Genomic DNA, 24,240 nt, shown 5'->3' with positions numbered 1-24,240 from the left:
GTCCTGTTAAGGGCACTGATGGCATCAGCAGAGGAAGGAGGCAGTGGTCTCCCTTTCCTCTTGACACACCACCAGAACAGCAACAAACAAAACAAAACAAAACCAGTTCTAAAAAGCCCTATGTGGTCCAGTTTGACCACCCTAGGCCCTCTGGGAAACCAGAACGAGTCTTACAAGCGACTCACTGAAACATGGCCTACAGGACACCTTTAGCCAGAAGGAGGAAATTGAATCAGAAAAACACAGTAGTCAAAGGCAGAAATGTAGTCTGAGTCATCATCTGCAGTGAAATACAGAGTCAGGGACTTCCACCATCAGGGACCACTCAAGGGTGGGACAACTATCAACCCATGCTTTCAGAGAAGGCCTTATCCAGGTGTGCGGAGATTAGGAACTTGGCCAGTGTCAGATCATTAGGAGGCCGGCGAAAGATCACCTAAGGGCATAAAGAGGATCAGACACATAGCTTTGGAAAGGCAGTTCAGCAATAAAGCTGTCATCTGCAAGTTGGAGAAGGAACACCTAGAGCTCAAACTGAAATTTACATCAGGCACGATCACAGCACTTGAGGAAATGCAAACTAAAACTACTTTGTGATCTTAGATTATCCTAGATGAGAATGGCATGTGTAAGGCCCAGCCCAAAAATAAATAAATGAGAGAAATCTCAAAACTCAATGCCACACCTTGAGGTCTTAGAAAAACTAAGGTCCTGAGATGTCTCAGTAGGTCTGGCAAGGCTGATGGCCTGAGTTCAAACTCCAGAATCCACATCATAGAGGTAGAGAGCTGATGCCCTCAAGATGTCCTCTGACCTCCACTCATGAGCTGCATTGTGTGTTTATATGCATGTACACACATATACACAAGTGCATATAGACACTAAATAGAATGTAATTAAAAAATAAGTCATTTGCTAGTGGGAAAGAGGTGGAGGCAGAGAGGGAGGGAAAGAAAAGGAGAGGTGAAGAAGGAAGGGGGGGGGGGGAAGGAATGCTAAATCCAACCTGAGCAGAGACTACGAACAAGTTCTGACAAACCCTTAGCTAACTAACCAAACTAGAGGGAAAATACAAATTTAAGAGAGAAAAATTTAAAATGAAAAGTAGATAATGAAATAGGATTAACGCATACCTCAAAAAACTATATTCTAAATTAGAAAATACATAAGCAGAGACATTTCTTGATACATGGGAAGAGAATATAAACAATTTAAATAAACATGAAAATATATAGTAAGTAATAAAAGTTAAGCAATTATAAAGTTTCCCAACTAAAAACTCCTAAGCGCAAATGGATTCAAGCCTGAACTCCATCAGGTCTAGAACTCCCACTCGGGGCCTGTGTTGTGGTTAAGACACTCGCTGATCTTGCAGAGGCCCCAGATTCTACTTCCAGGACTGACATTGTGGCTCACTACTGCCTCTAACTGTAGTTACAGGGGCTCTCACACCCTCTTCTGACTCCACAGCCACCAGAAACACATGGTATACATACAGACACGCAAGCAAAATACAACAATATCAACCAACCCGAGCTCCCAGGAACCAAAGAGTATACATGGAGGAACCCATGGCTGCAGTCACATATGTAGCAGAGGATGGCTTTGTCAAACATCAGTGGGAGGAGAGGCCCTTGGTCCTAGGAAGGCTCCATGCCCCAGTGTAGGGGGAAATGCCAGGAAGGGAAAGCGGGAGTGGATGGGTGAGCACTCACATAGAAGCAGGGGGAGGAGGGATGGGACAGGGGGTTTCCGGAGGGGAATCCGGGAAGGAGGATAACATTTGAATTGTAAATGTAAATAAATACTTTTTGTTATATTTATGTATGTGTTCATGAGTACAAGTACCTGCGGAGTCTGGAAGTCAGAGGCACCTGACCCCCTGGAACTAGAGTTAGAGAGAGGAAGTTCTGAGATGTCATGTGGATGCTGGGACTTGAACTCACATCCTCTGCAAGAGGAGTATGTGCTCTAAACACTAAGCCATCTCTCCAGTCCTCATAAATCTAGAAAAAAAAGCCAGAGAGAGAGACAAGACAGACAGGCAGACAAGCAGGCAGAGCACATGTGTACCAATGCTCCTTAAATTATCCATAGACCAGAAAGAGGATAATTTTTTCGATTTTCTCATTTTACAAAGCCAGTATTACACGTATACCAAAGTCAAACAAGAACGTGAAAAAAAAATTATTAAACAATCTCCATAGTGAACACGGATGCAGAATTTCTAAGTAAAATATTTATAAAAACAATGGTGCCCATTTTTTCCACTTATTCAGTAAGACTAGATGTCTCGGTGCAATAAATCAAGAGAAATAAGATATGGAAATAGAAAAGGAAGAAGTCAAACTATTCCTACTAGCAGACAATACGATTCTGCACATCAGACTACACAGCAGTCATAGAACTGAGCTGCACCCTGAACAAGGTAAAAGTAGCAGCGTACAAATGAGCAAAAAGTCAGCAGCTTTCGCTTTTATCAGTGATAAACAGAGAAAAGGGAAACCAGAAAAACAATCCCATTTGCAATGGCTTTAAAGAAAAATAAAAACTAAGATTAAACCTAACCGAGGAAGTGAAAGCCGTCTGCAATGAAAATGTTCAAACACAAAGAATCTGAAGGCACTAGAACACAAAAGGCCTCCAGAGTTAAGTATCAGCAGAACTAATATTGTAAGATACCACATCACCAAACATCATCTACAGTTTTAATCCAAGTTCCTTCAAATTCCAATGACACTCTTCACAAACGGGGGGGGGGGAGACGGGGGACAATCCTAAAATTCACATAGAACTTTACAAAAGATGACAGACAACCAAAGCAATCCTCAGCAAAAGGAACAAAGTGGAGATATCTCAGGTCATACTGCAAAGCCATGACTAAAACAGTACCATTTTAGTACTGCATAAGCACAAACAGCATAGCAACACACAGGGAATAAAACAAGAGGACCAAAGAGGACACAGACTTAAACTCACATAGTTATCAACACCTTATTTTTGACAAAGATACTAAAACATAATAAATGGGCAAACTCAGTCACTTTAGCACCAGGAATTCTGGATAACCAAGTACAGAAAAAAATGCTAAGACTATTTCTCTCAAGCTACACAAAAATAAATTCAAAGTGAATCGAAAGGCCCGAAGCTCTGAAACACTATAAAATATAACATAGGCAAAGTCTTTCTCCATTAGTGCATGAAATAATCTCGAGAACTGATAAACAGTATTATAAAAAAGTAAAAAGCACTAAAGGAAATAATCAAGTGAAGAGAGAATGTATAGACTCTTGGCTAGCTACACATCTCACAAGTTATACATATGCAAAAAAAAAAAAAAAGAAAAATCAAACAAACCCCATTTGGGCTCATGAGAACAGTTTACTAAAAATGAAAGTTTAGGCAGCCAGTAAACATGAGAACTGTTACGCATCTTTAACAATCAGAGAAATACAATCAGGCATTTTCCAAGTGACTAAATGAAATGAGAAGAGGTAGGAAAACACAAGAATGAATGTCACGAGCAAATGTGGGAGGGCTAGCTCACAAAAATAATTTTAACAAACCAAGGGGAAAAGATGAATCATTGCTACCAACCACTTCATTCTGTAGCTTTAAACAACGCTCCCTGTCTTCAGCATATTTTTTCATCTCCCTGTTTCGTAGATTCTCTGCTTCTTTGGCTTGAGTGGTAAGGACAGCTTTTTCTTCTAACCACTTCTTTCTATCAGCTTTATATTTCTCTTCAGATTCCTTGGTAAAGAAAAAGTTACTTTCAAATGGCAAAAGAGTTAAGTTTTAATAATATCTGCATGTAACCCATCCAGTTAACCTTTTTAAAAACTATGAAACAAGTAAATAAAAACAATATGAATTTACTTCAGATTTTAAAAAGAAACATTAACTGGGCTTGCTTTCACTTATAAACAGTATTTTCCTATGAAGTCCCTTCACCAATGAACTTAAGACAAACTAAACAATTGACATTTCTATAAGAGTTACAGTGACTACAATATTCCCAAATGCCATCACATAGTTCCAAAACTAAAACACAAAGTGACCTATAACTTACATAATTTATGAAAGGAACATTGAGAACAGACGCTCAGAGAATATAGATTCAGTGATTTTCAAACTGAACTCTATAGATCTAGGATTATTCTCATAGTAATATAATTTCAGACATTGAAAACCCAAAGAAAACTCCAAAACAAGACAGCACTCCATATCAGAATTACAAACTTTGTAAAATAGGAGATTACATTACCTCAGAAAATGCAAATACAGCAATGAATAACAATCTTAATATGGCTGATGTACTACTGTTTGTCACAATAAATGGATAATTTGTATCAGCTGCTTTTGGATTTTCATAATGAAAAGGATATACTCTAAAGTATATAATTAATCATTACGAAGAAAAAGTAATTTTTCCTGTTAATTTTAGTAATTCAGGGAACACTGCTTTAATCACAACACTTTGGAGGCAAAGGCAGGTGGATCTCTGTGAGTTTTTTTTTTTTTTTTTTTTTTTTTTTGGCTTTTCGAGACAGGGTTTCTCTGTATAGCCCTGGCTATCCTGGAGCTCACTCTGTAGACCAGGCTGGGGCCACACTCTTATAATCTCAGCATTTGGAGACAAAGACAGGAGGATCAAAGTCCAAGGTCATCCTCCAAATAATGTGTGTGTGTGTGTGTGTGTGTGTGTGTGTGTATGTGTACTGAGTTTCATGCTAGCCTCTAGGAATTATTAAATACCATCAAAAAAGTATTTGTTTCTTCCAAATACTGTATTCTCCATATAGTATATTAAACCTGAACAAGAATACATAATAAAATATAAAATAGCTTTCTTTTATATAGCATATTTTCATGTTTCATTATTCAGATATATAACACTACTCTAATTTGATAATCAAACTTGGAAAAAATTAGCAATAATCAAACTCTCCCAATGGCTGTCTTCTCCAGAGCTATATTTGCTAAGTAAAAAGTGGAGTAGAAAATATATTCAAAAATAGGAAAAGCAGTAACTTAAAAATTCTATATACAGTGTCAGGGTGTGAGCTTAGAAGGTAAAAATGCTAGGTTCAAAGCCTTGCAACTTAGATAATACTAGAACTTATGCTTTAAAATATATATGGTGGCATACATCTGCAATCCCAGTACTCCTACTACAAAATGGGAGGCAGAGATAGAATTACCCTGAACCATTGAACTAGCTGGCCTGGAAGATGTTGCTTCACTTAGAAACAAGAGTTCCTGTCAACAACTCCTGAAAAATGTCTTCTGACCTCTACATGCTGTGGCGCGCACGCGCGCGCGCACGCGCGCGCACACACACACACACACACACACACACACACCCACCCATCAATTACACACATAAAACATAAAGTTGAGGACACAATCAATGTGGTTTCATTAGCTGATCATAAGTTATGTCTTGGGAATTTTCCCCAGGATATTTTTCAAAATGCAAAGTTTTTTCTCTATATTACTAATCCCCATGTAATATTTTACCCATAAAACTAGTTATAAAATACAAAAAATGCTGAATTCTCTTACCAGAAATACAATCTTACCAAAAGATAGAGAAAGCTGCTAGGAGAGAGAGGGAGGGAGATGATACCTGCAGCTCGTCCTGAAGCTTGCTGAATTTCTTAGTAAGCATGTCTATGTCATCCATGGCTTCTGTTTTTAACCTCTGATTACTTCTAGCTTCCAGATCTTTGAATTTTTCTTTCCATTTATCCAATTCTGATTTAAAGTGCAGACAAATGTTATGATATGTAGCAATATAACCAGCCAAAAAGAAAGAAAAAAACAGCGGAGCCCAAAATACAGACCAAAATGGGACTAAAATTATTCCAACAGCTGAAATGTTTGGAATCTCACAAAAATTCTTTAAGACTACTTTGTATGTATGTATGTGTACCACGTGTACATGTATACATAATATATGTATATCACACATGTACGTATTTATGTATGTATCACACATGAGCCTGGTATACAAGGAAGTCAGAAGAAGGTATAAGATCCCTGGACCTGGAGTTACTGATGGTTATAAGCTACCATGTAAATGTTGGGAGCGAAACCTGGGTCCACTTTAAGGACAAAAATGCTCTTAATCTCTGAGTCATCTCTCTAGCTGCGGTTAACAAATCCCCAGTGAACAAAAACTACAGGGATTTCTCATGTACCCAAAGATTATTTTTCCAAGTACAGAGTATTAATTTATTTCAATCTGAAATAACGTATAACAAATTCTTGTAGTTCTCAAAAAAAATTTAAAAAAAAAAAATAAAGTTTGAAAATGGCTATGAAAGTTTGAAAACCTTCATGCACCAGTACAGTTCAAGGGCTTACAGAGTACTCTCATGCTGACAGGACACTAATATGCAATCACAAATATGCCACAGTCACCGTCTGCCATGGTTCCCAAATGTAGGTAAATGAGTCTAATTCAGCAAATGTACAAAATTATATGTAAGAAGTGTCATAAAAATAAGTGCATGAATTCCCTTTTGTACCAAACTATAACTAGCTTAGTTATTAGCAATTTTCTACAAGATAGAAAATAAATGATGTTGATAAAAATGTAATCAGTATGAGTATGTACAAATAACAAACAAATTAATGTTAAAAGCTCACATTATCAATCAAAACTTGCTTTTCCTTTACAGTCCCCTCCCCGTGGATGAGTGTTTGTCTGCATGTATGCATGTGTTCCATGTACATGCCTGGGGTCCACTGAGATCAGAAGAGGCACTGGATCTCCTATAACTGAAGTTACAGATACTTGGCTAAAAGCTGCCATATGTGTGCGAGGACCTGGACCTAGATTCCCTGACAGAGCTACACATACTCTCCATTACTAAGTCTTCCCCTTGGCCCCAGCATGCAGTGTACTTATTTCTTCATGATACATAATTTTACTTAGAAAAAGATAATTTTCATCACAATGGGAAAGGCAAGTGTGAAAGAATTTGAAACTTATGAATTCCTATAAATGACACTACTTTAGAGAAGGAAAAAAATCAGGAAAATGAAGCTTTGAGATGCAGCTGCTTTGTACCTGCGGCTAGCCAGTCAGCTTCCTCTGACTTGGCCTCGAGCACCCAGTCCTGCTCTGCCTGGGTCTGCTCCTGCTCCACTAGTATCATTCGCATGTCTTCAACCAGCTTCTCCTTAACACTGAGATCTGAAGGTTTGAAAGAACCACAACATCACAAACAACTCAAAATAGTTTTTTAAAAAAATGTTTTTTAAATGTGTACACTGAAAATAAAACAAAAATAATCACTGAAACTTAAGACTTAAACACAAAGGTATATCCATCACCAATGAAAACAGCAATGTTAAACAGCAATCTTCCCAATTAGAAGAACAGATTTAACACAATCACTACTAAAATTACATATATTCTCATGTAGTAGTGGGCAGACTGATCCTAAAATCCATGTGGGAATGTCCAGCACCTAACATAGCCAAAGCAACTATGGAGGAGACACAAGTGGGAGGACTCACATCTCAATCTCAAAAGGCATCCCATCGCTTCCATAATAGTGAGCTGAAACCATGAGGGCATGTACAACAATAATCAGAAATCAAAGACCAGAAAATAAACATCACATTCATAATTTATATTTTCTAACAAAGGCACAAAGATAATGAGGGAAGAGAAAAAAATAGGAAGGCCCCCTCCCAGCCCCCCAGGGATAACTATAGAAGGGACAGGAAGGTCTTGTGCAGAACACCATGCATAAGACCTTTGCAAAACCAAATCAAACCAAATCCCAGCACGGAGAGGGAAACTGGGCATAAAACCGCACTCCTAGTTGAGAAGCTATTGGCAACTGTTGCCTGCTGGGAAAGGAAAGGTCAGTCTTCTCTAAGGATAGCACCTGCTAAGTCAGCGTTGCTCCAGTGGAAGCCCATGCATCCAAACCATACAAAGGTACAAAAACTGACCTTGGACAGAGGGAGGGAGGGAGGGAGGGAGTGGAGGGAGGGGCAGAGAAAGGGGAAGGGGGACAGGGAGAGGGAGAGAGGGACAGGAAAGGTGAGGTGGATCTGAGAATTGGAAGGAGAGTGAATATGATCACAACACATAGTATAAGATTCTCAAAGAACTAATAAAAATGTTTTAAAATATTGGCTATTACCAAAGAATCAATATTACACTGAGTATTACTTAATGTTTATCTAATAATCATAAATTTTAAGTAATATAATAATCATAAGGTTTATAAGTTATTCAGCAGAATTAATCATTTCAAGATTTTCAAAGAAAAATGTTAACTATTATTGTACTATTGAACAGCCAATTTAATTCTAGAACAAGAACTTGGTTCTGACCTTTGCACACTTTCTCATACTGTTGGACAGCTTCTTCCATTTTCTGATTACTTAGCTGCTCCTAAAAATTAAGAAATACAATTAAAGGCACACAGAAATCAATACTTAACAATTGTTAACAGTTTGTGTCAGAACATGGAGTTGGATGAGAATTCTGAGTACCTGTGAGAACACTCCAAAAAAAGGAAAAATTCTTGAGACTTCAGTTCCTTCAAAACCTGGAGCTGTTCCTGGAATGTGTTCTGTGCACATCTAAGGTGTAGTATGTGGGGGACTTGACTTCAGATTACTCATTATTACTTGCTGCTGTTGTTCAATGAAATGTTTAAACTATCCTTTATATACCTCTAGGGAAAAAAAACAAGCTCTTGCCATGTGTGGCTTGTCCTTGTATATGCCCTGTGACTGTATACAGCTTGACCTCACAACAACTTTACTCATGTGACCTTTCTTAACCCTGAGAATATAAACTGTCTGAGGCTCTGAATAAAGTAGGCTATTGCATGAGACTTTAGTCTCATTCACTGGGTCCATTCTCCCAGATCACAAAGTCTTTAGAATAGTGAATACATAGGACCTAGGTGTAGTGGCACACACATTTAATCTTCGTGAGTTCAAGGATAACCAGCCAAGGCTATAATGAGACACAGTGAGGTCCTGTCTGCATTGGAAAAAAAGTCAGAATACAAGGTGAGTAAGATGGGCCAAGTAAGAACAACCCAGCCAAGCCTGGCAAGCCTAAACTCTGCTCCTGGAACACAGGATGGAGGAGGAAAGTCTCACAGGCTGCCTGTCCTCTGACCACCACACATGACGTGGGTATGCAAGTGCCATGACATGTGCAGACAAACCTCTACTCATATAACACCTGCACACAGAAATAATGCACGTGATTTTGACTAAAAATACAGACAACAATCAAAAAGATTATACTTTTAGTATCAGTTTTGTCATTATACCTACTCAGAAATGTGTTCTCATGTATCATAAAATGTAAAAATCAAGGAAAATAGAAGTATAATGTATATTCAGAATTTTTAAAAATCCCATTATGAAATACAAACTATAAAAAACATAAGAGCCTTCTATCAAAAAAGCTGTTGTAAAGTTTGAGAAAAGAATCAGGAGTCTTAAGGGAAAGTTCAATAGGGATAGCAAGGCCTACAATTCTAGTTATAACACGTCTGGTCACCAAGACTACACTCTCCATTCTCATCAGTCTGTAGACCAGTGGTTCTCAATCTTCCTAATGCTGGAACCCTTTAATACAGTCCCTCATGTTATGGAGACTCCTACCATAAAGTTATTTTTGGTGCTACTTCACAACTGTAACTTTGTTACTGTTGTGAATCACAATGTAAATATCTGTGTGAAAACCATCGGAAACGATGGTGTTAGGGGACCCCTGTGAAATAGCCGTTCAATCCTAAGGGGTTGTGGCCCACAAGTCTCTGAGAACTGCTGCTCTACAATCTGTTTTAGGAGGAATCATTACAGATCAATCTGGACTATCATAACACTATCTGGACTTAAACAAAGAAATGATCATATGGTAGTAGGGTCTGGTGGCTAGTGCCTATAATCCTGACATCTGAGAAAAGATGGCAGAAGAATTTGCCATGAGGTCAATGCCAGTCTAGACTACAAAGTAAGACCCTATTGCAAAGCAACAAAATTTAATACAGTAGATAAATAATGTACTTTATTGGGCAATAGAATATTACAGCAGAATGGAAAACAAGTATCATTAACAATATAACTACTACCTTAAGTTGCTGAATGGTTCGTTGTTTCATATCTAATTCCTGAGAATACTGGTTTTTCTTTTTCTCCAGTTCATTAATTTTAATCCTCAATAATTTCTCTTCATCACGCATTACAGATACCTAAAAAGCATAATTTATAAAGCAAATTAAACATTTTGAACATTTTTATTATTGTTTAAATTATATGGTCATGTCTTCAGGGAATATGTCCTTTAATCTCATTAGAAAAGAACTAATACTGTTAAAGGTAGCAGAAGTTTAGCTTTTTTCCTATTTCTTGTCTAAGCATGCCTTCCCTAACTCATTGGTCTTCCTTTCTCCATCTTTACAGCCCCTTTGCCCCAGCAAGTAGCTTCGTATATCACATGGCCAGTCATATATGGTCAACCTCCTTGTCAGTTAAACTCAAGCACCATTACTTCTATGGTCCCCTCTTCTCTACAAGGTAGCTGCCAAGATTTACACCTTGCCTGCTGAGGGAAAGGAAGAAAAGGGAAGGGGATGGGGGGGGTTGGGGAGGAGGGCTTTCAGATGCTAAAGATGCTTTCAGATTTTTTTCTTTGATTTTGAGACAGTTTCTCTGTGTAGTCCTGGCTATGGTAGAACTTGCTCTGTAGAACAGACTAGCCTCCAGGATGCAGGGATTAAAGTTGTGCATCAACACACCCAGCAAGATGTTTTCAATTTTCATCAGAAGATACAGGGGTGGGGGATGGGGTGGTACTGAGCAAAGGAAAACTAAAGGGCAAGAAAATAACTGGTCACATGTATTACCTCTAAGGAAAATGACTTGAAGAAATCGGATGGATTTTTCCCCTTCCTAATTGTATAATTAAATTTCCTTTTGAAATTATGATAATCTATAGCCACACCACCCTGAAGGTGCCAAACATCTAAATTAAATTACAATGAAAATGAGTTATAAGTCACTGTCTATCCTAAATATTAACTTCAAACAAAACTACTTCCAGTTTTTTAGAGAAACATACATTTTATACTTTTTAAAGAAAGACTCGCCGGGCGTGGTGGCGCATGCCTTTAATCCCAGCACTCGGGAGGCAGAGGCAGGCGGATTTCTGAGATCGAGGCCAGCCTGGTCTACAAAGTGAGTTCCAGGTCAGCCAGGGCTACACAGAGAAACCCTGCCTCGAAAAACCAAAAAAAAAAAAAAAGAAAGACTCTAGAACTATATGTAAAGCATACAATATGAACTTTATTCTTTTTTAAAAAAATTCTAGTCCTATAAAGCACATATATTCTGTATATATACACCTTTGGCAGGCAGGGGTCATTTCCAAAGCTATTACATTCACATATTTTGTTTCATGCCAATTTCATTTTATTTGAGTTAGCTATATTTTCTTTTGTAAAATATTATCACTCATCATTTTAGAGAAAAATTCAAGTTCACAGATAATCCTGTTTAATCCTAAAATCTATCCCTAAACTTGTAGCATGCAAAATGGCCTACACAGCTTTTGATATAACTCACCTCCTTCTGGACCTGCTCGATCTGCTTTTTGGCATCAATGAACTTCTCTCTCAGCTCAGCACAGTCTTCTTCCTTCCTCTGAAGATCTGCTCTGAGATTCTGAGTAAGAATAGAGTTTGCAGCAAGGTCCTCTCTCAATCTAAAAAGAAGAAAAGAATCACAAACTGCTTGTCTATGTGGTGAGGCACCATTGGCTGCTCAGGATCAATGTGAGAAAGGGCGACGTGTCACAGAACTACATCGTTTTACAACATAAAGCATAACACATGTAAACTAGCAATGAATGCTTCAAAAGGTGTCATGGGGATTTGGAGGAGTTGCATGCAAATTTTTTTGCATGCAACTGTAGTTTCTAAAGGTTTTTATGAAGAAAGTTCAAGTGTTTCTCTCATTATATATGCTATGCTCTACAAAATTAATTGACGTCCATCTAAATGTACAAAAGTGACATAGAAACATGAAACAGCAAGATTACTTAGTGGAGAGAGAAGCTTGCTGCCCAACCTCATAACCTGAGTCCAATTCCTGGGCCCCACATGTTACAGGAAATGGACAAACTCCTACAAGTTGTTCTTTGACCCCCACAAACATCTGGGTATGCACAAACACACAATATAAAATGTTTAATTTAAATAAGACTTAGCTCACTTTTCTGTCTCTTGTCTGCTAATTTCATTTTCTTCTTCCTTTGACTGAAGTAACTGTTTCGTATGATGCAGACTATTTGCCAACCTTGTGACCTCTTCTGTGACCTTGACCTCCTTTGCAGTTAAATCTTTGGTGCTTCTGATGTGATCCTGATGCTTTGCTTCAAATTCCTTTAGATTTGCTTCCAGTTTTAAGATGGCAGATTCCTTCTCTAAAATGCTTTGCTCTAACTCAACTAAGCGCTTACACTCATCTTTCTGGGTCTCTACTATCACTTCAAGGTCCTTTATTTTTGCCTTATAGCAGGTAACATCCTGGGAAAGCTCTGAAAGAGCTTGCTCTCTTTCTGCCACAAGCTGTACTTGAACCCCGAGACTGACACTTTTTTCCTGCAGTTCTTCTCTGAGCTGCTGGATGAGACTTTCTTTCTCCTTCAGCTGGTGATCTCTACTCTTGCCCTCACGCTCCTGTGCTCGGAGTTCACCGTTCTCGTCCCTGTATCCTTTTACTTCCACCTGTAATTTTTCAATTTGTTCTTCTAGTCCCTGAATCTGGTGAGACTTTTTGGAGGAAGCCTTCACAATCTCTTTACATTCTTGCCAGATGGCTTCAATGCTAGAGTGGAAGGAATTTTCCCTGCTGAGCTCCTGAGTATGATATTCTTTAACCCATGTGCTTGATAAGTCACCACCTGGAAGCTGCTGTGATGTGTTCAGACAACTGTCCCCTTTAGCACCACTTGATAGATCCTGGAGATTAAGTAAATCTATTTTTGAAATATGAGAAGGTGAATCAAGTGACCGCAATTCATCTATTTTTGTCTGCATTCGTTTTATCTGTGAAACATTGTTCTTGATACTTCTCGCAGCGGTCTCCATCTCCTGTGACAATTTCAGGATCCTGTCCTCCTGCTCCTGGTTCACAGCTTTCTGTGTTTGTAGCTCAGCAACTGCACTGTCGTAACTGGCCTGGATTTGCTCTACATCTGCCCTCAGGGATGAGTTCTTTTCTTCAAAGAAACGAAGTTGCTGCTGCAAACTCACAACCTGTTTATTTAATTCTGCTTTTTCCTCCTTTTCATTTCTGAGTTCATTCTCACCGACAGTTAAAAGTCTTTTCAGCTCTTCGTTCTTTTCCTTTAAAACTCTATTGCCTTCCACAACTTCTGAAACAGACTGCTGCATTTCTTCCCTTTTGTTTTGATCTTCGGTGATGGGTGGACTAAGGAGTATAAGCCCTTTAAAAGAACATTGGTATATTATTACTCTAGAAAAAAAAAATCAAAGTAAAACTTCTGATGAAAAACTGAAATGGAGTTAAAAAAAAAACATACAGAACTTTTATATAAAAAGTATAGCTCTGGGTGAGAGTTGACAAAAAAGATCTGAAAAAGTGATGGCTGCTACTTCTGATCTGATCATTTCCAATATTTATTATTTAACTTTAATCCCAGACCTTTATCTAACATTATGAGAAAGGGAATTTGTGAAATTCTAGCAACCAACTACATCCTGAAAAACAGTTTCAAAGTAAAGTTACTATGCTAGCGATTTACAGACTGAAAATCTCATTACATTTTTCACAGATAAATATGAGGGGGTTGAAATTCTCAGAATTTATACAGTATCAAAGGTATGACATGCAGTCCCACCTTTCACTAAGTAAACTGCTAAATCCTAATTGTTTCCTCAGATGGAGAAGGAACCAGTGCTAGTGGTCGGGTATTGTAGGTATATTGTAGGTAAGTGTAGTGCTTTCGATAGGACAGCTGTTAGCAGAATCAATGCAGAAGGGCTCAACTAACTAAGCACGGATGCAAAGCATGTTTGTAGGCTTAATGTCTACATTTCTAGGAGAGAGATTGCTCTGCTGGCCCTTACTCAAAGACTGGTGTTAACAGACTCAAATTAGAGATTCAGTTGAAGTGCTTGCCATGTAAGAAGGAAAGCCCAAGATTGATTCTTAGAACCCACAAGAAAAAAGCTGAGTGTGATAGCACACATCTGAAATCCCAGCACTGAACACTTAGAAAAGTGGATGTCTGGGGCTCGCTGACTTGTGAGTCTAGCCTAATCAATGAGCCTGCTTTCCTTAACTTGCTCTGTTCAGCACTTGTCAGAGCAGTAAAACTAAGATCAAGATCTATCTATCTCATTTACTATGGATTAACTTAAAAGCTCACTAGGTACAGTTTTAATTAACTTTAAACTTATAGTATCTTGGGCTGGGTAGATGGGTCAGTGATAAGTACATTTCTTTGAGAAGTTCCATTTCCAGTACCCAGATAGTGGATCACAACCATCAGTAACTGCAGCTTCAGGGGATCTATTGCCTTCTTCTGATCACTGAGGGCACCAAGCACACACATATACATGCAAGAATACTCAGACATAAAAATAAATACATTTATCTTTTAAAACATATAATTTACTTTATCTTTTTTACCTAAAAGAGGAGGTAAAACTTTTGGCGTCTCATTTGGCACTGGTACAGCCTTCTCCATATCTTTTTATTCAGTTCTTATTGTTCTGTTTGATATATAGCCCAAGAAGGTCTCAAACACACACACACACACACACACACACACACACACACACACACACACACATTCAGGCCTGAGCACAGGGCCAAAGGCACACACAATATCCAGCAGCTTTCTTAAAAGCTGCTGAGCTGATTTTCAAAGTTTTCCTATATTTTCAATTGAAACTTTAATGATTTCTTAGTTTAAAGAGACTAGCAACTCTACAATCTTAAGGATTTGACCTTTTTCTTTTAACAAAGTTGACCTTTTTTTTTTTTTTTTTTTGGTTTTTCGAGACAGGGTTTCTCTGTATAGCCCTGGCTGTCCTGGTACTCACTTTGTAGACCAGGCTAGCCTCGAACTCAGAAATCCGCCTGCCTCTGCCTCCCAAGTGCTGGGATTAACAAAGTTGACCATTTTTAAGTACTTCAAAGAAGTTTTCAATTTACTGTAGTATTTTTCAAGAGACTTTCTTCTAGCATTTTAAGTACAGCAGAAGTACAGGTTTGTTAGTAATATTTGGCCCAAAATCTGTCAACTATCCCCTATTTGTCCAAATGCATAAAAAAATGAAGAGTGAAAAAAAGAATGAGATTTTGGCAAAACCACCAACTTTTTATGAAATATGAGGGAGAGAGTGGTAAAAGCTCAGCATCTAAAACCTTGCTGATAAATATAAGACAATTTTACATCCATCTATTGCCTGACAGATTAGAGCATGCTAACATAAATACTCATGGTGGTTAGGCTTTCCTAAGGCCTGCTCTTGATCAGATTATTTCCTGTTTATGAGGCATCCCTGCAGGTAGCTGAAGAGCCAGTACCTTTCTTGGCTGGTGGCTCACCAGGCTCAAGTCCATCTTCATTTAATCTTTTCCTTTCTGAATGTGTCTGGGCTCTACTGTTCTTGGGCATTTCACTTGTTTCATTACAAGTTGACTTATTGCTGGTTAAAGATGTATCAACCTAAAACAAAATAATTCAATATGTTCTCATGCAGAAAGCTACAAACACAGGAACTACCCACATCACCTCTCATCAGTCTGTTCTCAAGTTCTGAAGTACTCTGCATGCTGTTTACATCTCACCCTGAAATAACTGGTGCCTTTGGCAGCAGAAAGCATTTACACAGATATCACTAAAGTCACTCTGAAAACATCCTGTGCCTCAGCTGGAATGAGAACCCTCATGTTGCCAGCGACTCAGGAAAATGATGTGGGAAGATGGCTCCAGCATACAAGCTCAAGACCAGCTGACCAACACAGTTATAGTCTATCTTTAAAAACTCCTAAGCTTAAACTAAAATAAAGAACAAAATGTGCTTTGAAGTAAAATACAAATAAAGTATCACATAGATATTTTTATTAACCTATTATAGTAATTATTAGACAGTAGATGGTGGATTGCCTGAAAGAAATCACTTTTGTTTTTCTCAGGCTGATGCCCTTACCTTATTAAAATGAGTTATTTCCCTCAGAACAGATTCATGTCAGAAAAACAGTAACATATAAATTATTTAAAGAACAGATATCTGTGAGGTGTAAAATAGAGAGCTACCCCTGCCCATTATCAAAATATTAAGGCCCATCCAGCCTGGAGTAAGTCTCAGTGGTGGGATGTTTCCATTATAATGTATGAGGTTCTGGGTTATAGATTTAAAATATAATAATGTATCATGCTCAGATAATTCAGAGACTAATGATTGGTACTGAACATAGCTTTCTGTTAAAATACAAAGAGGTCTGATAATCTTGCATGTTATAATCATTAAAAACATATAGGTACAGGTGTTTCGACTCCGTGTACATATGTGCACCACAGGACTACTAGTGCTGGCAAAGGTCAGAAGAAAGTATCAGATCTCCTGGAAGTTGAGGTATGAATGATTGTGAGCTGCCATGCAAGTACTGGGCAGCAAGCGGGGCCTTCTGCAAGAACAAATGCACTTTACCACTAAGCCAACATTCCAGCCCCCTAGAAAAGCATTTTAAACAAAGCATGTACACTTAGCTAATAGTTTACTCTACATGTTATGGTATTATCCTGCTTTACATTCCTATAATAGAAAATAGAAGATGTTCTAATTAAAAAAAAAAAAATCTATAAAAGGATTCGGACGAGCGAGATAGCTAAGCAAACTTTTGTCAGAAGCCTAACAGTCTGAGTTTGATCTCTGCGGCCTATGGCAGAAGAGCAGAACTGACTCCTGCACGCTGTCCTCTGACCTCTTGGCAGACAACATGCCCATGCCATGTTAAGAATTAAAGGACAAATGTATAATCCTCACCTAAATCATTTGGATAGGAAATTTGTATTTATGAGATGCTAAAAATCAAAGACTCTCAAGGTCATAGTATGTATCTTTCTAAAAACATACTTGTAATAAACACATGAAAAACAGCAATTTTATTCTATTCAATTTCATGTTTTGGACCCATGACTCAGTACCAACCACCATTAACTAAATGTATCCAAATTTCTGTATTTTCAGAATCCCTTCCAACTAGCCCAGGCTAAAAAACCTACAGTATGCTGGCTAGTTTTTCATGTCAACTTAATATATGCTAGAATCATCTTGGAAGAGAAGGTCAACTGAGATAATGTCCTACAGACTGTTCACTGGGCAAACCTGTGTGGCCTTTCCTTGATTAATTGATGTGATAGGACTATATCAAAGCAGCTGCTGACACCACCTCTTGGCAGGTGGTCCTGGGCTGTATAAGGAATCAGGCTGAGGAAGCCACTGAGGAGCAAGCCAATAAACAACACTCCTCCATGGACTCTGCATCAGTTCCTGCCCCCCCCCCCCGATTCCTGTCTTGAGTTCCTGCCCTCAATTCCTTTGGTGATAGACTACAATATGAAAATGAAAGCTGAAATTAACTCTTTCCTCCCCATATTGCTGTTGGTCACGGTGTTTATCACTGCAGCAGAAACCCTACGGCAGCCAGTACTTATGTATTACTAGTCTCCTTCTCAAACACAGAGTACTGTCAACATACTTAAGAAACCATGTTTTAAAGCAGCTGAATGCCCTCTTTTACATTTTCAACAGTTTAGAGCTATGCAACTAAATAAACTGAACTCAGTGGCAGGATAAAGTGATTTTCCTTTCTTATGTAAATTACTTTGGGATGCATATGCAATTTTAAAATATTTCAGTCTGAACCAAAATATAAACATCACTATCTAATTAAAAAGATAGATAAAGGTTAGAGAGTTAAATTCTTAAAATATTTTAAAATGTGTTTTTCATAAATCAGACTCTGAAATTTATTGACAGTGCCACTCCTTTAATTCTACCTCACAACTCTTAAACGCTCCAGTCTATAACCTTTGTTTTCAAAGACAGCAACTCACTATGTAGACAAGGCTGGCTCGAACTGAAGAGACCAGTCTTCTTTTGCCATCTCAGTACTCGAACTAAAGGAATGGACCTCAAAGACCCGCATATAGAAATATTTCCATTAAAAAGAAAATGACAATGATTGGAAAATATATTTGGAGAAAACTAGAATGTAAACATGATGCAGCATTAGAATACTTTCAATTTTTAAACAAAAATAACCAATAGTAACACATTATCTAGTATGATCTCAGATTTTTATTATTGCTACTTTTACAGACAGGGTCTCAGATAGCCTAGGCTAACTTAAAATTATTGATTCTCCCTCCTTCACCTCCCAAGTACTGGAATTAGAAGCATGTACCACCATACCTCACACAACATTATATTTGCTTTAAACAAAATGTTAGTGGAGCATAAGGGTTCATGTTTTTAATCCCAGCATGAGAGAGGCTAAGCCAAGAAAGCTGCCATAAATCTGAGGTCAAACTAGGCCACCACTGTGAGGTCCTGACTTTACAAACTAGATAGATAGGTATATAAAATTTTAGAGGGGTGTGTGTGTGTGTGTGTGTGTGTGTGTGTGTGTACATACATAAAGGAAAGAGAACCAATAGATTAGTTAAGAAAAAAAAACCCAGAACACCCAAACCAGTCTTCCTGGGTTTAAGTCTTTGCTCTCTGACCTTCATCTATGTCATCCTACAGAGGTCATTTAGTTCTAGGGGAAAAAAAAAAAAAAGGCACAATGGCACAAGCCTCTATTTCAGTACTTGGAAGGGAAGGAAAGAAAATGTAATGTCCCAAGTCCTGGGCTACATGGCAAATTGGAGGGCACTTTGTGCTATAGAAGACCCAATCGCAAAAGAATAAGCAATAAACATATCTGAATCATGAAATTGTTGATATTTAAATGAGTTAATTTAAAAAAAAACAGCTAAGAGTGTCTGGGAAAGTGTATATACATATATACATGCATATGTATACATATGTACTTATGTACATGCATATGTAGATACATATGTTTGTATGTACACACACATATATAAGTCATCTTCTATTCTTTCCTTTTTTTTCCTCTTTAATTAGAAGAAACGTTACATGAGGGCTTTATTTTCAATTTTAGAACATTAATATCATTTTAAACTATAACTACTTTCAGTACTAGAAAAACAAAAGAAGGCCCAAAAGAAGAACAACAATATCTACCAACCAGTCCTCCCAGAGCTACCAGGGACTAAGCCATCAACAAAGGAGTACACATGGCTCCAGCTGCATACAATGCAGAGGATGGCTTTGTCATGCATCAATGGGAGGAGAGGTCCTTGGTCCTATGAAGGCTCAATAGATGCCCCAGTGTACCCCTATACTGAGGGCAGGAGGTGGGAGTGGGTGGGTGGAGGAACACCCTCATAGTAGCAGGGGAGGGGAGGATGGGATTGGTGGTCTGGGGGGATGGGGCAGATAACATTTGGAATGTAAATAAAGAAAATATTCAGTAAAAAATAAATAATTATTTTTAAAAAAGAAACTATAAGCCGGGCGTGGTGGCGCACGCTTTTAATCTGCACTTGGAAGGCAGAGGCAGGTGGATTTCTGAGTTCGAGGCCAGCCTGATCTACAGAGTGAGTTCCAGGACAGCCAGGGCTACACAGAGAAACCCTGTCTCTAAAAACCAAAAAGAAAAAAAAAGAAAAAGAAAAAAGCTATAAAACCATAGTACAAAAAAAAAAAAAAAAAAAAGAGGAATTGTGTAAACTCACTGTAAGGTCTAAAAAGTATAGTATAGTATCGACTATTTCTTCAAATATTAGTCACGTCTGATCATATCTTAAAATATTTTGCTATTTAACAGCATAAATAAGTTAAAATAATAACACAGACAGAAAAAGTGGCAAGTTCTTAACATTAAATCCACTGTAGATCCACAATCTTGTTTTGGACCTTAGTTAAGTTTCAAGCCTACCTAGACCCAGCATCCATAACTATCTGACCTGAAGCTAACAAGCTCTGCCAGCCCACATTCAAAAATACCACGCAATTTGATAACCACTAGTTAATGCATCAAATCAACATAAACAACTAAAATAATATAATTAAGAATGTAGTGACAGAATTAATTTCTAGATTATCCAGTAAGTCCAAAGATACAATCCCATTTTTAGAACATTTTACAGAATGGAAGTTCTGCATATGCATAAATCATAGGATCTGAAGAACTTTCTATTGACCATCACTGAAAAGTAGTGTACAGGTGAGGACAGTGCTGAGTACTTGTAAACAGTTACTTTTATTTGCAACTGTGTATGTGTGTCAGTGAGAGAGAAAGAGAGGGGTGTGTGTGTGTGTGTGTGTGTGTGTGTGTGCACATAAGTACAGGTGCCCTCTGAGACCAGATGCTTTTGAGTTCCTCTGGAACTTGACTTATGTGCACTCTGTGACTCATCTGATGGAGGTACTGGCAATTTAATGTGACTCATTCTGAACTATTGGACCCAATCTCTCCAGACCCAATCTCTCTGCATTCTTTACAGTACCTCCATTTATAGTGCTTTTCAAAACTATTTTAAAATAAGTATACAAACACAATTCATTCCACTTTATTTACTCATTATATTCTTAGCAAGATAAAGTAAAATTTAAATTACCTTACTTGATGTCTTGAGTGCCTGAACCAAAGAGTCTGTAAAGATAAAGAATATTAATAAGAAAAATCTATGCATCTAAAAACAAAAGGAACCCTGAGTGGAACACAGCTATTAAATTACACTAAATTCAGAAAAAGAATTTTGTGAGTGCTAATATTAAACTACAAGATTATGTTTCAGAAAGTCACACAGAATAAACTGGTAGCACCTGACTGGTCCACTTCACAAGGCACCACTGACCTGCTATCTTCTACCTCTCTTCTTTCACACAATAAAAGGTGGAGTGCCTCACCTCTCTTAAAACCCAAATGCCACTACATGTGCATGCATGCGTGCGTGACTTTCCTGCTTAAAGATCAAATGAAGTATCAGTTCAAAAGACTGATTAAACCATTCCAAAAACATTATCCCACCCTCAACTATTCCAAGCAAAGGTTTCATTAAAAAATATAAATGAACAAATTTAGCTTCTTTATAATTTTCATTATGATTTCTTATGAAGACTCTTGTTTTATTTCTGGGTTGCTTCTCTGTTTATTTGCTTTCAATTTGAGAAGTCTTTTATAATAATAAACACTATTTTAGTTATTTTATTTGTGTGTGCACTAATACCTGCATATGTGGGGTCATGTATACATGTGGACAGAAGTCAACCTCAAATGCCCTTCCTTAGGCACTGTCCACCTTGCTCCTTTTGAGCCATAGTCTCTATCTGAGCTTGTGCTTAGTTAAGCAAGGCTGGCTAGTCTGCAAGCTCCAAGACCTGTCTGTCCATGTCCCTAGCACTGGGATTACAAACACAAGCCACCATGTCCAGCTTGTTTTGTATAGTCTGGGGACTCAAACTCAGGTATTAGTACATAGCACCAACTTTATTGAGCCATCTAAAATATTTACAGTAGTAAATCACAAAACAGATGGTAAAAATATTGAGCTTTGTTATGTAGCTTAAAGCATTTTCTGGTCAATACAGTTAAAAGGTTGCACAAATCCCTATACTCACCAACAACAGTTTTTATGTATTCATAAAAAGCCAAATAAGAGTAAAATACATGCACTTACCACTCCCTCTGTTTTTTAGCTCTTCTTGGGCTTTAATTAATTCTTCTTTTGTTTCAGCTAATTCTGCTTTAACTTGATTAAACTTTAGCTGCAAACAGGCAATAGCTTCCTGGGGATCAACAAGAGATGTAATATACAAATGAGCAAGTTCGGCCTGTTTCTTAATATCAGTGACATCATCTTGAAGAGAATGAAAAATATCTTCAACTCCTACATAATTATGAGCTTCCTAGAAATAACAAAAACCACATGTCTAACATTAACAGTGGACTTCATTACATGTGGGCATACCTTAAAGATTCTTTAAATTACATGACCCGCCTCCCCCTACAATTATACAAAATTTGTGTTTTAATAATTCATTTTTTAAAATATAGAATACAAAGCTTGTTTCCTCAGGAATATATCATAAATCTTAGTATGTCATTACAGAACAATTTGATCATCTATTTCAGTATGCCTCCAATCACATATGGACGCTTATGTGGCTCCTCCATTTCATACCTAAGTCCACATCCCAAACCATGTTCACATTACACCAGGACAGAGTGAGAGAAAGCCTGAAGCTCTGTGGCCACGGCATCCAGTGGTTGAGAAACCAAGCCAGCACACACACAGAACTCAAACAATCCCTTGCAAACGCCCTCATCAGCTCCAGTGGGAGCAGCAAAACTCATCAACTTTCCTGGAGTTATTTTCCAACAAAGGCAAGCCTTTTCATACACAAGTGTTTCTCTGGATCAGAACAATTAAGTAAGGGACCCTTTATCAGCTCATTCCTGAAAGGAGTGTTCTGTAAGCCAACAAAAATGACTGTTATTGCCTACAAGCAATACTGACTCAAGAAAAACTGAAATGAAAACAATGCCACAAAAAAAGTAAGTTTTTCTAAAACCAGTTCTGTTTAAACTGTGCATCTAGCAAAGTGACACATTGCTGTCATCTCTGTACTCAGGAAGCCAGGGCAGGAAAAATGGAGTTACAGACAAGCCTGGGCTATATAATGAGGGTCTGTCTCAGAAACAGTCCAAAAACTCTACCTATTTACCTATAAATATCCAATACATGCCTCATTACAATAAAGCCATAAAGTACTGTTTTAAACACTAATATTTCATAACATTAGTATTTCTCATTAATGTGGGGTATTAAATCCTGGTACCAAAAGCCTCATTATTTTTAATATTATCATTGACATACTTTAGTTTCAAGTTCTATGCCACAAATTGTATTTGTTGGTTCATCTTGACTGTCACATTTTCCAACCAAATCTTTGAAGATTGCCAAGCGACGTTCAGCATTTTCTTCTAATAGCTCTCGTTCATGAAGAAGTGTCATCCTGTAAAACACAAAATTAATTTCATTAAGAGAGCACTTTAATCATATGTAACATCTATTTGTATACAGTCATCACTTTCAAAAATCACATACTATAAATAAAGAAATAGCTATTAAATAAATAAATAAATAAATAAATCTCAATTCTTGCCAGGTTGTGAAGAAATAACTTACTTAAAATCAGCTTCCCGTTGGCTCCAATACTGAGTGAATTCCTGTGTAACTTCTTCTCGGATTTTAAGTTCCAATGTTAATTTTTCTTTATTTTCATTTATTAGTCTTTTTTTCAAGTTTTCTATTAAATCCAACAGTTCCTAAAATAAGCACATATACTTCATAGTCAATTATAACTGTACCCTTTTTAATGCTAATAGTCTTGCATACAACTATAGATTACGTAACCTGAAAAACCAAGTATGACTCTCTACATTTTAGAAACAAACCTATATAAAAAGAATATTTATCTTAAAGACAGATAATAAAAGATGTTTCACTGTCTAGCAAACAAACAAGTCCTGTAAAAATAGGGACACTTATTTTCCACTAAGAAGTATTCAGTAGTCATGTTTTCTTATTTTATCCATGAGTTTGATAGCACTACATTTCATAAACAGAGAACATAAGGACCAAATCTATAAGAAATGGTAAAGTCTGGGTTAAAATATCCTATTCACAGAGCATGGTAACCCATAACTTTAATCCCAGCACTCAGAAGGAAGGGGCAGGTGAATTCCAGGCCAGCCTGGGCTACACAGTGAGATTGTATACAACGAAAAAAATAAAGAATAAAAAAATGTCCTGTTAGGAAAAGGAATATGATCCAGAAGATAACACTCTTGCTATGTAAGCATGAGGACAAGAGTTCAGACACCACCCCTGCCCCAACACACACACACACACACACACACACACACACACACACACACACACACACACGCAACCAGATACCAAATCAGTTACATACTTCAAAACCCAGGAATCTCGAGGTCTAGTGAGCCTGGTTTATGCAAGAGCAGTGGACTCAAGGGCTAGTCTCAAAGAAAGGAGAAGGC

At 37.7% G+C, this 24,240-nt stretch overlaps 1 protein-coding gene across 1 annotated transcript in view; it reads right to left on the bottom strand.

Annotated features, from left to right (window-relative positions):
• The window catches only part of Kif20b (kinesin family member 20B), a 51,663-nt gene that overhangs the window by 13,816 nt on the left and 13,607 nt on the right, over positions 1 to 24,240 (bottom strand). Inside the window, exons 12-23 of the mRNA XM_029536420.1 lie at positions 23,363 to 23,502; positions 23,051 to 23,189; positions 21,851 to 22,079; positions 20,789 to 20,823; positions 15,619 to 15,760; positions 12,271 to 13,507; positions 11,623 to 11,761; positions 10,131 to 10,250; positions 8,365 to 8,425; positions 7,082 to 7,207; positions 5,633 to 5,760; positions 3,598 to 3,753 (exon numbers count right to left, since the gene is read on the bottom strand). Of these exons, the coding sequence (XP_029392280.1) occupies positions 3,598 to 3,753; positions 5,633 to 5,760; positions 7,082 to 7,207; positions 8,365 to 8,425; positions 10,131 to 10,250; positions 11,623 to 11,761; positions 12,271 to 13,507; positions 15,619 to 15,760; positions 20,789 to 20,823; positions 21,851 to 22,079; positions 23,051 to 23,189; positions 23,363 to 23,502 (2,652 nt within the window). The remainder of the gene's footprint in view (positions 1 to 3,597; positions 3,754 to 5,632; positions 5,761 to 7,081; positions 7,208 to 8,364; positions 8,426 to 10,130; positions 10,251 to 11,622; positions 11,762 to 12,270; positions 13,508 to 15,618; positions 15,761 to 20,788; positions 20,824 to 21,850; positions 22,080 to 23,050; positions 23,190 to 23,362; positions 23,503 to 24,240) is intronic.

Source organism: Mus pahari, chromosome 1, assembly GCF_900095145.1.
Source record: "Mus pahari chromosome 1, PAHARI_EIJ_v1.1, whole genome shotgun sequence".
Lineage (NCBI taxonomy): Eukaryota > Metazoa > Chordata > Mammalia > Rodentia > Muridae > Mus > Mus pahari.
Note: the sequence above shows the minus strand (reverse complement) of the source record. Positions and strands in the feature narration are given on the sequence as shown.